We start from the raw sequence: 12,344 nt of genomic DNA, 5'->3' as shown, positions 1-12,344 counted from the left end.
ATGCACTCTTGGGTTTTCACACAACATTGCTTGATACTTGGTCATACGGCTGTTACTAAACCAATGATTTCCTTTGTAATCCAACAACGTCTGTACTGCATGTGGGACTCGTACATAAAGTTCTTGACCCAGAGTGAGTTTATCGGCTTCAGCTACTAGCAGGGCGGCTGCAGCTACGGCTCTTAGACAAGGTGGAAGTCCGCTGGCCACTGCATCCAGTTGCTTAGACATGTAGGCAACAGGTCTTTGCCATGATCCCAAGTACTGTGTCAATACTCCCACAGCCATTCTTCTTTGCTCGTGTACATATAAGTAGAATGGTCGTGTGTGATCAGGTAGACCTAATGCTGGGGCACTCATCAAAGCCTTCTTCACATCTTCAAATGCCGTTTGCTGTTCTTGGGTCCATAAGAAGGGGTCGTGCTCTGTACCTTTGATGGCTGCGTACAGAGGTTTTGCCAGTATCGCATAGCTGGGAATCCATATCCTACAGAAGCCTGCTGCCCCCAAGAATTCTCGCACTTGTCTTCTATTCTTGGGTATTGGTATTTGGCAGACAGCTTCTTTTCTCTCTGGCCCCATAATCCTTTGACCTTCAGAGATATGGAATCCCAGATACTTGACAGTTGGCAAACACAACTGAGCCTTCTTCCTGGACACCTTGTATCCTGCCTTCCAGAGAATATGTAGTAGATCGTGCGTTGCTTGCTGACATTTTTCTTTTGTAACTGCTGCTATCAACAAGTCATCTACATATTGTAACAATACACATTCTCCTGGGATAGACTCGAAATCCAGTAGATCTTGACTTAGAGCTGAACCAAATAGGGTAGGTGAATTTTTAAACCCTTGGGGCAGTCTTGTCCAAGTCATTTGGCGTTTTGAGCCCGTTACAGCGTTCTCCCATTGGAAAGCGAAAATACATTGGCTTTCTGCGGCAATTCGGAGGCAAAAGAAGGCATCTTTGAGATCTAAGACTGTGAAGTAAGTAGCCCCGCCCGGAATTAAAGCAAGCAGGTTATATGGATTGGGTACAACTGGATGTATGCTAACAACCGCATCATTGACTGCTCTTAAGTCCTGTACAGGTCGATACTCATCTGTACTGGGCTTTTGAACAGGCAGCAATGGGGTGTTCCAGGGGGAAGTACAGAATTTTAGGATACCATACCGTATGAACTTATCCAGATAGGATTGGATGTTCTTCTTAGCCTTCTGCGGAATGTGATATTGTCTTAGGCTCACTGGATAAACCCCATGTTTCAGTTCAATTTTTATTGGTGGAATATTGCGGGCCAGTCCTGGTGGGTTGTTCTCTGCCCAAACTCCTGGTATGTTAAACAATGTCTCATCACTCCTAGGGTTTTGGCTAGTCAACACTGTATAAAGTCGCCACTCTTCTTCCTTTGGTACGGATAAAGTCATAATACCTGAAGGTCCATTAAACTTTAAGGATGTTGTTCCATTTGGTAGGAACGTAATCTGCGCTTGTAATTTTGATAGCATATCACGTCCCAGCAATTGGACTGGACATTCAGGCATATAAAGGAATTGGTGTTTTACTACGTGGCCTCCCAATGTACAGAGTCGACTTTTAAGAACCGGTTTTTCAGCACTTCTTCCAGTTGCTCCTATCACAGTAATAGTCCTTCCAGATGGAGGAGCAACTAGATTAGTCACCACTGAATGTTCAGCACCAGTGTCGATCATGAACGCACTCCTTTTCCCCCCTATTGATACATCGACCATAGGCTCCGCTCGACCAAGGGGGATGGAGCCCGGTCGGTATCAATAGTCCTCCATGACAGTGTCAGCCAATCCTACAAAGTCCCTACCTTCTCTATCGCGGGACCTTTGCGCTGCTGGAATATACCTGTCTTCCCTAACACTTCCTCTGTTCCCATTACTCCCTCTATAACCATTACTCCCTCCGGGGCCTCCTCTACCTCTCGCTCTACCTCTAAAGTTTCCGTAGCCTGCCCTGGGCTGGTCTCTCTCGTACTGCTCTCTTTGCGGACATTCGTTCCTCCAATGCCCTTCTTCCTTGCAATACGCGCATTGATCCCTACTCAAAGGCTCCCTACTCCATCTATTATTGCCTCTATCTGGGCCCCGTTTATCTACGCCTGCGATCGCTACCGCTAGCATATCAGCCTTTTTACGCATCTTGTGCTCTTCCTCTTTCTTACTTTCTGTATCCCTGTTCATATAGACCTTATTTGCTACCTCCATTAGTTGGGTGATGGACATACCTGCAAACCCTTCTAACTTTTGTAGCTTGCGCTTAATATCTCCGTATGCTTGGCTGACAAAGGCGGAGTTAACCATTCGGGAATTGTCTGCGTCTTCCGGATTAAAGGGGGTATACAAGCGGTATGCCTCCAATAATCGGTCATAAAAGACACTGGGCGCTTCATCGCTTTTCTGGATCACCTCAACTGTCTTCGACATGTTAATGGCTTTCTTTCCTCCGGCTTTCATGCCAGCAATTATAGCGTCTCTATAGGCTCTGAGTTGAACCATATCAGCACCATTTACGTTCCAATCGGGATCGGTGTTGGGATAGTGTGTCGCGGCCCATGCTGCTGGATTGGCTTGGTTCAAAGCACGGGCTCTATCCTCTAATGCTTTAATGGCTGCTTGATTTATTCTTGTCCTTTCCTCATTGTTAAATAAAGTCATTAGTAACTGCTGGCAATCAGCCCATGTCGGATTATGCGTCTGTACTATTGAGGTGAACAGATCAGTCATAGCTTGTGGTTTCTCAGTATACGAGGAATTATGGGTCTTCCAGTTTAAAAGATCGGTTGTGGTAAATGGGACATATACGAAGACTGGGTCAGCGTGTGCCATTTGACCTGCGGCATCGATATAAGCTGACCCGGGATTCAGACGAAGAGGCATCTGATAGTGCTTTAATTGTTGGGCACCAGTCAACTGTCGGGTTTGGATGGGGCTACGTAGAGAGGCGTCAGTCATGGGTTCCGGTCGGGGAGAGATAGGGTATGGGGATGTGGGAGGTCGGTTTTGGGAAAAGGTCGTAAATAAAACACTTCGAGCCGAGCTAGATGAAGCTTGACCGGAAGTCTGAAGTGGCGCCAAATCAGGATATTCGTTTCTAATGGGGGTGGATTCTGGTTCCGGAAGGGGAGATTTAGTACGAGGGGGGGTGGATCCTGTACTGGAGGAGGAAGCGGAAGTGGATGAGGGTAATGAGGGGAGGGGTGCAGGACTTCCTGCGTTTGCGTCACTTCTTCTTAACGGAAAGTAAGGGGGCGGCAAAGGGATCTCGGACTCAGGGGGCGTGTCCAAAATGGGCCTAACACCAGTCCTAGTGGACGAGCAAGTCCTAGCTACCATGAGGCGACACTGCTCCTCGTGGCATGTCTGGAGCCATTTTGGCGAGTCATTTACGGCCTGTCTCCAACAGTCAATATAAGGAAACTGGCCGTAAAGTTCAGGCCTACCCGATACAGCCACGTGTAAGCGCTGTACCAGAGTTGGATCCAAACTGCCACGTGGCGGCCATGCCGCAACCAAAGTAGGCCACTCCCTAGTACACAAAGTGACCAAACGTACAGGAGACATCTTTACCCCAAAATCACAAACTTTGAATCCCTTTTTAAAATTCTTAACCATACATCCTAAGGGATCCGGAATCGTTGACTGCGACGCACCCATACTTAACAATGGAACGTCGTCGACAACGAATACTATACACGCGTACTATTCAACAGTCACACCCGTTTCCTCTGGCAACAGCACCACGTGGTACGGTTACCAAGTGAAACGTACACAATAACAATAAACACTCAGGGAATTCCCGTACACACACAGCTGTTACACCAGTCACTATATAATCAATATTATGCCCTTTGGCGTAACTATACAGTCACCCACGCTATAATTCTCTATATACGAATTACCCGTCTATAACACACCCCAGTAACATCGTCTTTTACAAATAGCGGTTACAGTACGGTTAGCATAGGTCAAAGCACAAGTTAAGGTCACAATACAATTATTAGTGGTTATGGTGTTAAACATGCAATGGACGACAATGATTAGTACTTATTATATAATGTCAGTAAATATACAGGGTTATGGTACCGTGCACTATAATACAGCAACACACTATTAACACTCTCGCTAGACGGCTGAGCTCGCGCTATCTAACAAGATATACACTTTACTAAAACAATCGTTAACACATTTACAATTCCCAACTAAACTATTGGCCAGTACCTTGAATGGACTACCTAAAACTATATACACCCGTTTTGGTTAGCCACACTGCCCAATCACCACATATATAGCGAGCTAGAGAACCGAATTTACACAGGCGCCTCTTAGTCGCACTATCAAAAGTCTAGTGGGTTCCAAATTTACACGCCTTCCCACTTAGCCCAGATAGGATGAGAACTAGCAAACCGAATTTACACAGGCGCCGCTTAGTCTCCCGGTCCCTCCGACCTAGCGAACGTAATATACACCCTAGAACGCTAGTCTAGACAAGACACCGGTGTCCGGCTAGGGCTATTTACACCAGGACCCCGCCTGACTAACCAAATCAAACGGTCTGACTAAAGAGCGTTCGATCGAGCGGTGCGCCTTCGCTCCTTCCCTCCGACAGAGGGGGCAGATACACAGATTCAAAACCCCTTTGGGCCTACCGCACAATCGGTATACCCCTAGTGGGTCCTGCCGTCTAAAACAGCAGTTGTCTTACCTCCTCGTTCCTGAACCTGAGTTCACACTCATCGACGGGGACACCCCAGCACTTCTCACGTAGAGGCCGATGATCTCCTGGACAACAGACCAGTGGCGCCGAGACGAAGGGAGGTCCACGCAGAAGTTCAGGGGTGCAGCCGTAGAGAACGTGGGCAAAGATAGACCGTCTCACGCCTCTGCCTCTCAGCTACCGTTGAACGATGAGCTTCCCGGCCAACGCACCAAATGATACCGGAGAAACTGACGGAAGCCAAGCACAGAGAGATGGACACAGGTTTCTTCAGGAAGGAAGAGATTCTTTATTGGATCACCGATCGGGACTCAGAGGGACTAGCGTCACCAAAATACAGCAAAGTCTGAGTACTGAATACATAGAGTACATTCCTTATATAGCACTGTAGCTCCTCCCACAATTAACTACACCCACACATACCCTTAACCTATTTAATAAATAGAGTCTAAACTCATCCATCCGGTCTAACCACGTGGCTCATCTGATACAAAGGAGAGGGACGCGTAATTCCAGTTCTTACATTCCTGCACCTGGTCAGTACAGTGATAACAGTATCTTAGCTACGTGTAATTAACTAACTGATACTACAAACACATATACATACATATGCCTTGTGGCAATCTTAGCCTGCTAAACTTGTATTTTACTGGAATTACATCACACTCCTTTCTGGCACTTGTCCATTCATCAAACTACTTCTGTCAATCATATTTTATCTCATCCATCGTTATTTGCATATGTTCTATCTCCATTATAAGATTTATTGTAGTATATTTTTGTGAGATGTTTTTATTGTACTTCTATTCTCTACTTCCGGTTTCTCAAATTTAAAAAAAAAAAAAAAAAAAAGTTTAAAATACAAAAAAATAAACAACAACACTTATTTATTTCATAATAAACAACATTTTTAGGACAGAAAACATTGTGAAGTTCAGAAAAATAAATTCCATTTCCACATGCAATGAAGGACACAATGCTGGGGGTCACATTTCCCATAACCTTAGCCGTGTCATTGCGACAGATTTTAATTCACCTGCACCGGGTTTCTCAAAGATCACCTGAAAAAAAGAGATTGATGCTTTCACAGCGTTCTCTACTCTGTTAATTCTTAGCAGGAAGAAAGAGAACTCTCTTATGAAAGCCTGACCCCTCGGGTCGCTCATGAAATGTCAAATGCCTTTCAGTCTGGCACGTTACACGAAGGCTCCATAGACGCTTTTCTGCATGAACTTTTCAGAGACCTTCCTATTATGGGGAACTTGTAATGGAAATATTATGGGTAAACTAATGAAGATTGCCGTATACAGGAGCTTAACATGCTCTCAATGTAACCTTTTCCAAAAAAAATTCTATTTAGACTGCCACTTGACTATTGTAAATGGAAATAGAAGTCGAAGATTAATTTTATTTTGTGCGTGATGTTTGAGTAGAACATATTTGGAAATTAACTCCAAAAGGTAAGCTCCTTTTTAGGCCTATATAATAATACTGTTACATATTTAGATATTTGTATGCATTTGAGATCCAAAATGATTCATTTTATACAAGCGGGTGTATTTGTTTTTGGATAGTGGTAATCTGGACAATGTAGGTAGTAGATACTGGAGATGTTTTCCAACAGAAATTACATACGCTATGGTATAACTACATTTACAGCAGAAGAGCAGGGGCAGATGACAAAATAACACCAGGTTGTGATGAGCAGCAAACACAGAGTTGTGAATAGAGTTTTGCACATGACCTATTTAGCACATTGAGGTGTTATGGTGTCTCTCGCGTATAACTGCAGTAATTTGCAAATTTTAACCTCCGCTGTGAGCTGAAAACACTAGCATTTATGTCACAAGAGAAATCAGTGCTACTACTTGCATGGGCATGTAGCTTCTGTGTGAACTCGAAGTCCCCTTTCTTAAAAGGTGCAGGAACAAAATGGGGTCAACTACCCAATATTGAGTCTTGGGATGACATTTTGAATGGCTTTTTTAAAAGCTACAAATGAATTTATAGATGCATAATAATTACCAACCTGACTTCCAAGTGCAGGACCAGAAGGCAGCGGTCAGACATATCTTGGAAGGATTTTGCTAGCTCATTCAAAGTCTGTAAGATCATCTCAGACACAGCAGGGATGTCCATACTCATAACACTGTCTGAGCCCGGGGACATGGCTACATGAGAGAGATAAAATAAGATCATATAACAAATCAAACGAACAGTCCTGTACAATAATGCTGCATTCTGTTCACACACTGGGGAGCAACATCTACAAACAAACTGATCTTAATAGCACTAAACCTCCCACTTGGAGCTTTTCCCATTACAACGGATTCATAGATCACATTGTATACATTCCTTCTTATTGAAATTTTTTTTAGTAAAGGACCAAAAATATCTACATGACATTACCTTGGCAAATCCTTTTCTAAACTGTATGATTAGGTCAGACACTAATTCCTAAAATTTGATATAATCATTAAATCTAAAAAAACTTCATTAGATGCTTTCATGCATCTTACGGGTCTCCAGAAAGCAGTACTACAATTGTAAACCATTTACTGTGAGCAGCTTGGTGTTATATGGTGATATATAGCATATTTACTTAAAACTGACCCTATTTGCAGAAAATAAAACACAATTTCATGCATGGATGGCCAACTGGTAGCCCCATTAGACAGCTGGCTACCTTCTGGTCACCTCTGAGTTAAAGATTAACAAGCTTCGATTCTAGCATGATCACAAACTCTGATATAAAACGTATCCAAGTCTTCCATTTGTGAGGGTAATTAGAATGGCAAGCATGATTTAAACTACTCTTGCATGCTTAAAGGACCACTATAGTGCCAGGAAAACATACTCGTTTTCCTGGCACTATAGTGCCCTGAGGGTGCCCCCACCCTCAGGGTCCCCCTCCCGCCGGGCTGGATGGAGAGAAAGGGGTTACACTTACCTCTTTCTCCAGCGCCGGGCGGGGAGCTCTCCGCCTCCTCGGCTGAATTCGCATGCACGGCAAGAGCCGCACGCGCATTCAGGCAGTCTCATAGGAAAGCATTTACAATGCTTTCCTATGGACGCTGGCGTCTCCTCACTGTGATTTTCACAGTGAGAAGCACGCAAGCGCCTCTAGCGGCTGTCAATGAGACAGCCACTAGAGGCTGGATTAACCCGAATATAAACATAGCAGTTTCTCTGAAACTGCTATGTTTATAGAAAAAGGGTTAACCCTAGCTGGACCTGGCACCCAGACCACTTCATTAAGCTGAAGTGGTCTGGGTGCCTATAATGGTCCTTTAAATGTGCTGCTTACTACTCATACATTGTAATAGTTAAAAGCCTGCACTTACACACTCCAGGATCCATGATCATATAACTAAATTATAGCATGTTACTCTTCCACCAACTATACTGCTTGTTAACCACCACAATCGAGTCTACATCAGTGAAGAGAAAAGTATGGCATTACAGATGCACATCTTCCTTGGTTGTCAGCCTATACCCTGTGATTGCCAGCAATGTCAGGTTCAGACATGACTGGCCTAGTCTCCAAGTTCCAATCCCCATAAATAACATTTGTCAAGCTATGTTTGATAAGGATTTAGTTCTCATTTTGTGATAGAAACATTAGATGTTGTCTCTATAGTGGAGAGGCAAATGAATGCTTTTATCACCACATCTTTCAGGATACATCACGGAACAGATGAGTGTAGTATTAAATGAAGAGTCCTCAGCAAATCATGTCAAGTTGGTACAGATATACATCATTTATCTATCCCAAAGTGCATAAACAGCAATAATTGCACCCCATGCTATAATTCTGTAAAATTATGAGTACAAATAAAGGTAAATAATGAATACCATGGGACGCCTGGAGAGTTTATTTTGTTAAAGTTGAGATGTCTTAGTGTGCCAGGGGTGGAAAGAAGAAGAATAATGATAACCTTTCGTTGATGCTCTTTTTTGTTACTAATTAAAAAGTACATCATCGAGGATAGCTTCTCCAATTAAAATGACACCTCCAGCAATTCAGTGTATTGGGGATTTAATCTAGAACTGCTTGCATACTGCATAAAGTAGCACTATGAAAACAGTACAAACTGGACCTTGAGAAGAGATTTCTCAAGTAATTGAGTAAGGAGACATTAGAGAAAGGAGAATGGCCTGTCAAAACTAGATTCTGAGAAAGTGCAGAAATATATAGTCATATTGTCTTTTGTTCTCCTAGTGCCATGGCATCGGGGGCAATATTGTGAAGTGAATGAAAGCAGGGTCAATCAAAACGTTTTAACACCAGTTTCCGTATACTACATAGATATTAAAGTGAACAAGTCATTCCAGGTTCCACTTAACATATCACAGCTCCTAAGGCAGTGAACATCTAATTTAACAAAGTGATAAATTATATATTTATTTGCTCTAGCAGCGGTTATGCGTTTACATACTTTCTGCACCTCACGTGCATTTGGCCCTGCTTGCTGACACTTCCTACTTGGAGAAAATCCTACTCCATGATGCTGACATGCTGGCTTAATTGCCAGCTCATTGATTTTGGAATGTTATTTAATCAACCTGTGAGAAATGCTTGCTGGAGGAATATCAATTTAGCGTAGAGCAGGAGAACCACCTGTGGGAAGGTTAACCTAATCTCTCTGCACTCAGTACTGGCTAAGACCTCTATGTTGAGAACAGAGGGACATGGCCTTTTTTTGGAGTGATTACCCTACTTCGAGCGGGTCCACTACTGAACAAATAACCCCCTTGGTTATGCCCCTATGCTAAGCTGATATATTCCAATGCTAGTAGGCATGAAATACAGCAATAGAAATTTTTTTCCACAGGTGTATTCTAGTTAACTGGTCGAGTGGGGTAAGAAAAAAAAAAATACAAAAGCTATGAAGATGTTTAGCATCATTCAGTGACACATCCAACATCCAATCAGTAATTACAGTAACACGATAGGCACCCAGACCACTTCATCCCATTGAAGTGATATGGGTGAAGTGCCCCTGTCCCCTTAAACCTGCAAGTGTTAAGAAAGCCACTAGAGGTGCTTCCTGGCTTCTTATGGAGTTTGACTTCATAAGAAGACGTTGAACGTCCTCACACTTTGCATGAGGATGCCCAACGTCTTCAAAAATCGGCACAAGAAAACACTGATTCAATGCTTTCTTATGGAGAAGCTGTAATGCCGTGCATGTGGATGACGCTCCTCCATCGGCATGATGTCGCTGGAGGAGACTGACCCTGCACGGATGGACCTTGGCTCTGGAATTAAGGTAAATGTTAAAAGGGTTTTTAACGCTTTCATGCAAAGACAAGAGATTTTCAGCTTTTGCATAATTGTTTAACTGGGGGTCTACTAAGCAATGATTTATTGCTAACTTTTTAGGCCGTGGAGAGTCTCTTTTACTGACACTAAACAAAATATCACTGACAGTCACAAGTATGGAAACAGATTTAGATATTATCAGTACTGGCTGAAGAAGTCTTCTTTTTCATACAAAGAAAAAAAATGACCTAAGTGCTTTAAGGTCCAGGATAAGGTTTTTTTTTTTTTTTTTTAGAAAATTTCAAATCTTTCTGGGCACAGCCTCTGTTCTGTTCAGAGCTGTGGCTTGAAGTCTGCTGGATAAACTACAACACGAAGAAAGCTATGCAGTGCTTCCCAATGACAAGTGCAACTGTGTTATTGGACATAAAAAAGCTATATGTTGGCACAAAAAGCAGCAAAAAGGAAGTCTTTTAGACTCGGGAAGGGGGAGGTGGGGTAAAGATACAACATTCTGAACCACTCTCCCAACACACAAAATTAGGGACGCAAAAATACAACCATGTATATACGTCACAAGCTATAAAATGCATAAACGTTGTATTAGAGCCTGGACCACCTATTTAGGCAAGTTATCGGAACAATGTGAAGAAAAGACAGAAAGGTATGGGCTATGTAGCTCCGGGAAGAGGACAAATGCACTTTAGAACAGAGAGTAAACTATTGTCAAAGGAACAAATAGAACAAATGTTTGTTTTTAATTATAGTGTGTTTGAAGCAAGCATACCAAGAACCATTTGTAGATTTGTGGCGCTCTGTGATTCATAATTCATTTATCATGTTTATAATAATTACATTTGTTAGAAAATAGGAATAGTGAGTGCAATCAGGAGCCAAAGGCAGTCTGGGTGTCGGCTCACTCACGACAAGATTTAACAATTCAAACCACAAAGTGTTTTTTTTCTTATTTCACTTTATTTAATAGTACTGTCAACTTCTTATATACTAAGGATATTAACCAGTTTTCTTTTTAAGCCACAGAAAAAAAAAAAGGAGAAAAAAAAAAAAAAAAGAGTAATTTATAACTAACATTTTGGCACCCTTCACAAATGCAAAATGACTCTGAAAAGTTTTAATATGAACTCACTGATTTATTCACTAATCAAGACGTAGCTACTTGGCGAACTTGCTAGTGATTAAGCGGTACCTGCACTTGGCTCAGTTATTCTTCGCTGTAAAATCAAAATTACATTGAGATGTGGACCCCATGCTCACCATACCTAGCACAAAATATCTAGAGCTCACTGACGAGGCCTGAGAGACTGAAACGCATGTGAGTATTTCATGAGAGATCTGCTAGGCATGTGTGATTAGTCCAAAATACATATGGACAATACTCTTCCAGTTGTAACAGCAAAGATGGCCATACATTCTACTCAGCAATTTACACAATTTCTATTCAATTTAACAGGAAAAACACAGCTATATTTTTTTCAGTGTAAAACCATGCTGAGCCTTCTGAGTTTTTAAGAGCATTGCTTCCATTGGCTCAGGTCATGAGTGAAGCCCTCGAATACTACATTGATTTATCACCAAGATTGTAAGAAGCCCAGCTTCTACATGATCCAGCCCTGTTCAATCCTTGAGTCCAGTGGCCTGTTCTGTGACCGTATGGGTTTATAATTGTTTAGGGCTGCAAGTGTAGATGAACTGAATAGCATTGTGCTCCAGGGTAATCTGCAAGTAGCTCTCCAGCAGTGGGGAAACTACAAGTTCCATAATGACACTGATCTACAGAAGATTTGTTTAAATACACACTCCAAGTGTCATAATGACATACGCTCCTAGCTTAGGTTACAGTAAATGCAAGATTCCCAGATGTTAATAACAATTCCCATAATGCTTTGCACTAAGGGCTAAGAAAACCATCCTGAGAGTCCAAAAACTGGCTTCCTTACTGACTTAGGTTTATAACTGCTATATTTCTCTCGTTGCTATTTTTCCAAATAACACTGCGCACCTGCACCTTTTGGATTTTTATTCTTGATTTCTTGGAGGTTATTTATATCAGAACTCCTTGTAGGTTGCTGCATCATCATAATATTATGTTATCATTATTTAGCTGATTCCCTATTGCGCCAGCTTATTCCTTACACAATTTTTTTTATAACTGCAGTCATTCACAAAAATTGCTGCAGTTATAAACCTTTCCCCCCCACTTTGGTGTGCCGATGGGGGCTTCACTTCTAATCTTACAACTTACTGAAGAGCGTGTTCTGATAGGATAGACAAAAGCCACAATGATTCTCTTCTGAGTGGCTCCTTCACATGGTTTTG

The 12,344-nt window shown here is 42.3% G+C and overlaps 1 protein-coding gene across 1 annotated transcript in view; it reads right to left on the bottom strand.

Moving 5' to 3' along the window:
* Nucleotides 1-12,344, bottom strand: part of EXOC4 (exocyst complex component 4) — a 448,906-nt gene that overhangs the window by 54,713 nt on the left and 381,849 nt on the right. The window contains exon 15 of the mRNA XM_063448300.1: nucleotides 6,771-6,912. Within this exon, the coding sequence (XP_063304370.1) occupies nucleotides 6,771-6,912 (142 nt within the window). The remainder of the gene's footprint in view (nucleotides 1-6,770; nucleotides 6,913-12,344) is intronic.

Source organism: Pelobates fuscus, chromosome 3 (assembly GCF_036172605.1).
Source record: "Pelobates fuscus isolate aPelFus1 chromosome 3, aPelFus1.pri, whole genome shotgun sequence".
Lineage (NCBI taxonomy): Eukaryota > Metazoa > Chordata > Amphibia > Anura > Pelobatidae > Pelobates > Pelobates fuscus.
This window is presented reverse-complemented; position numbering and strand designations above follow the sequence as displayed.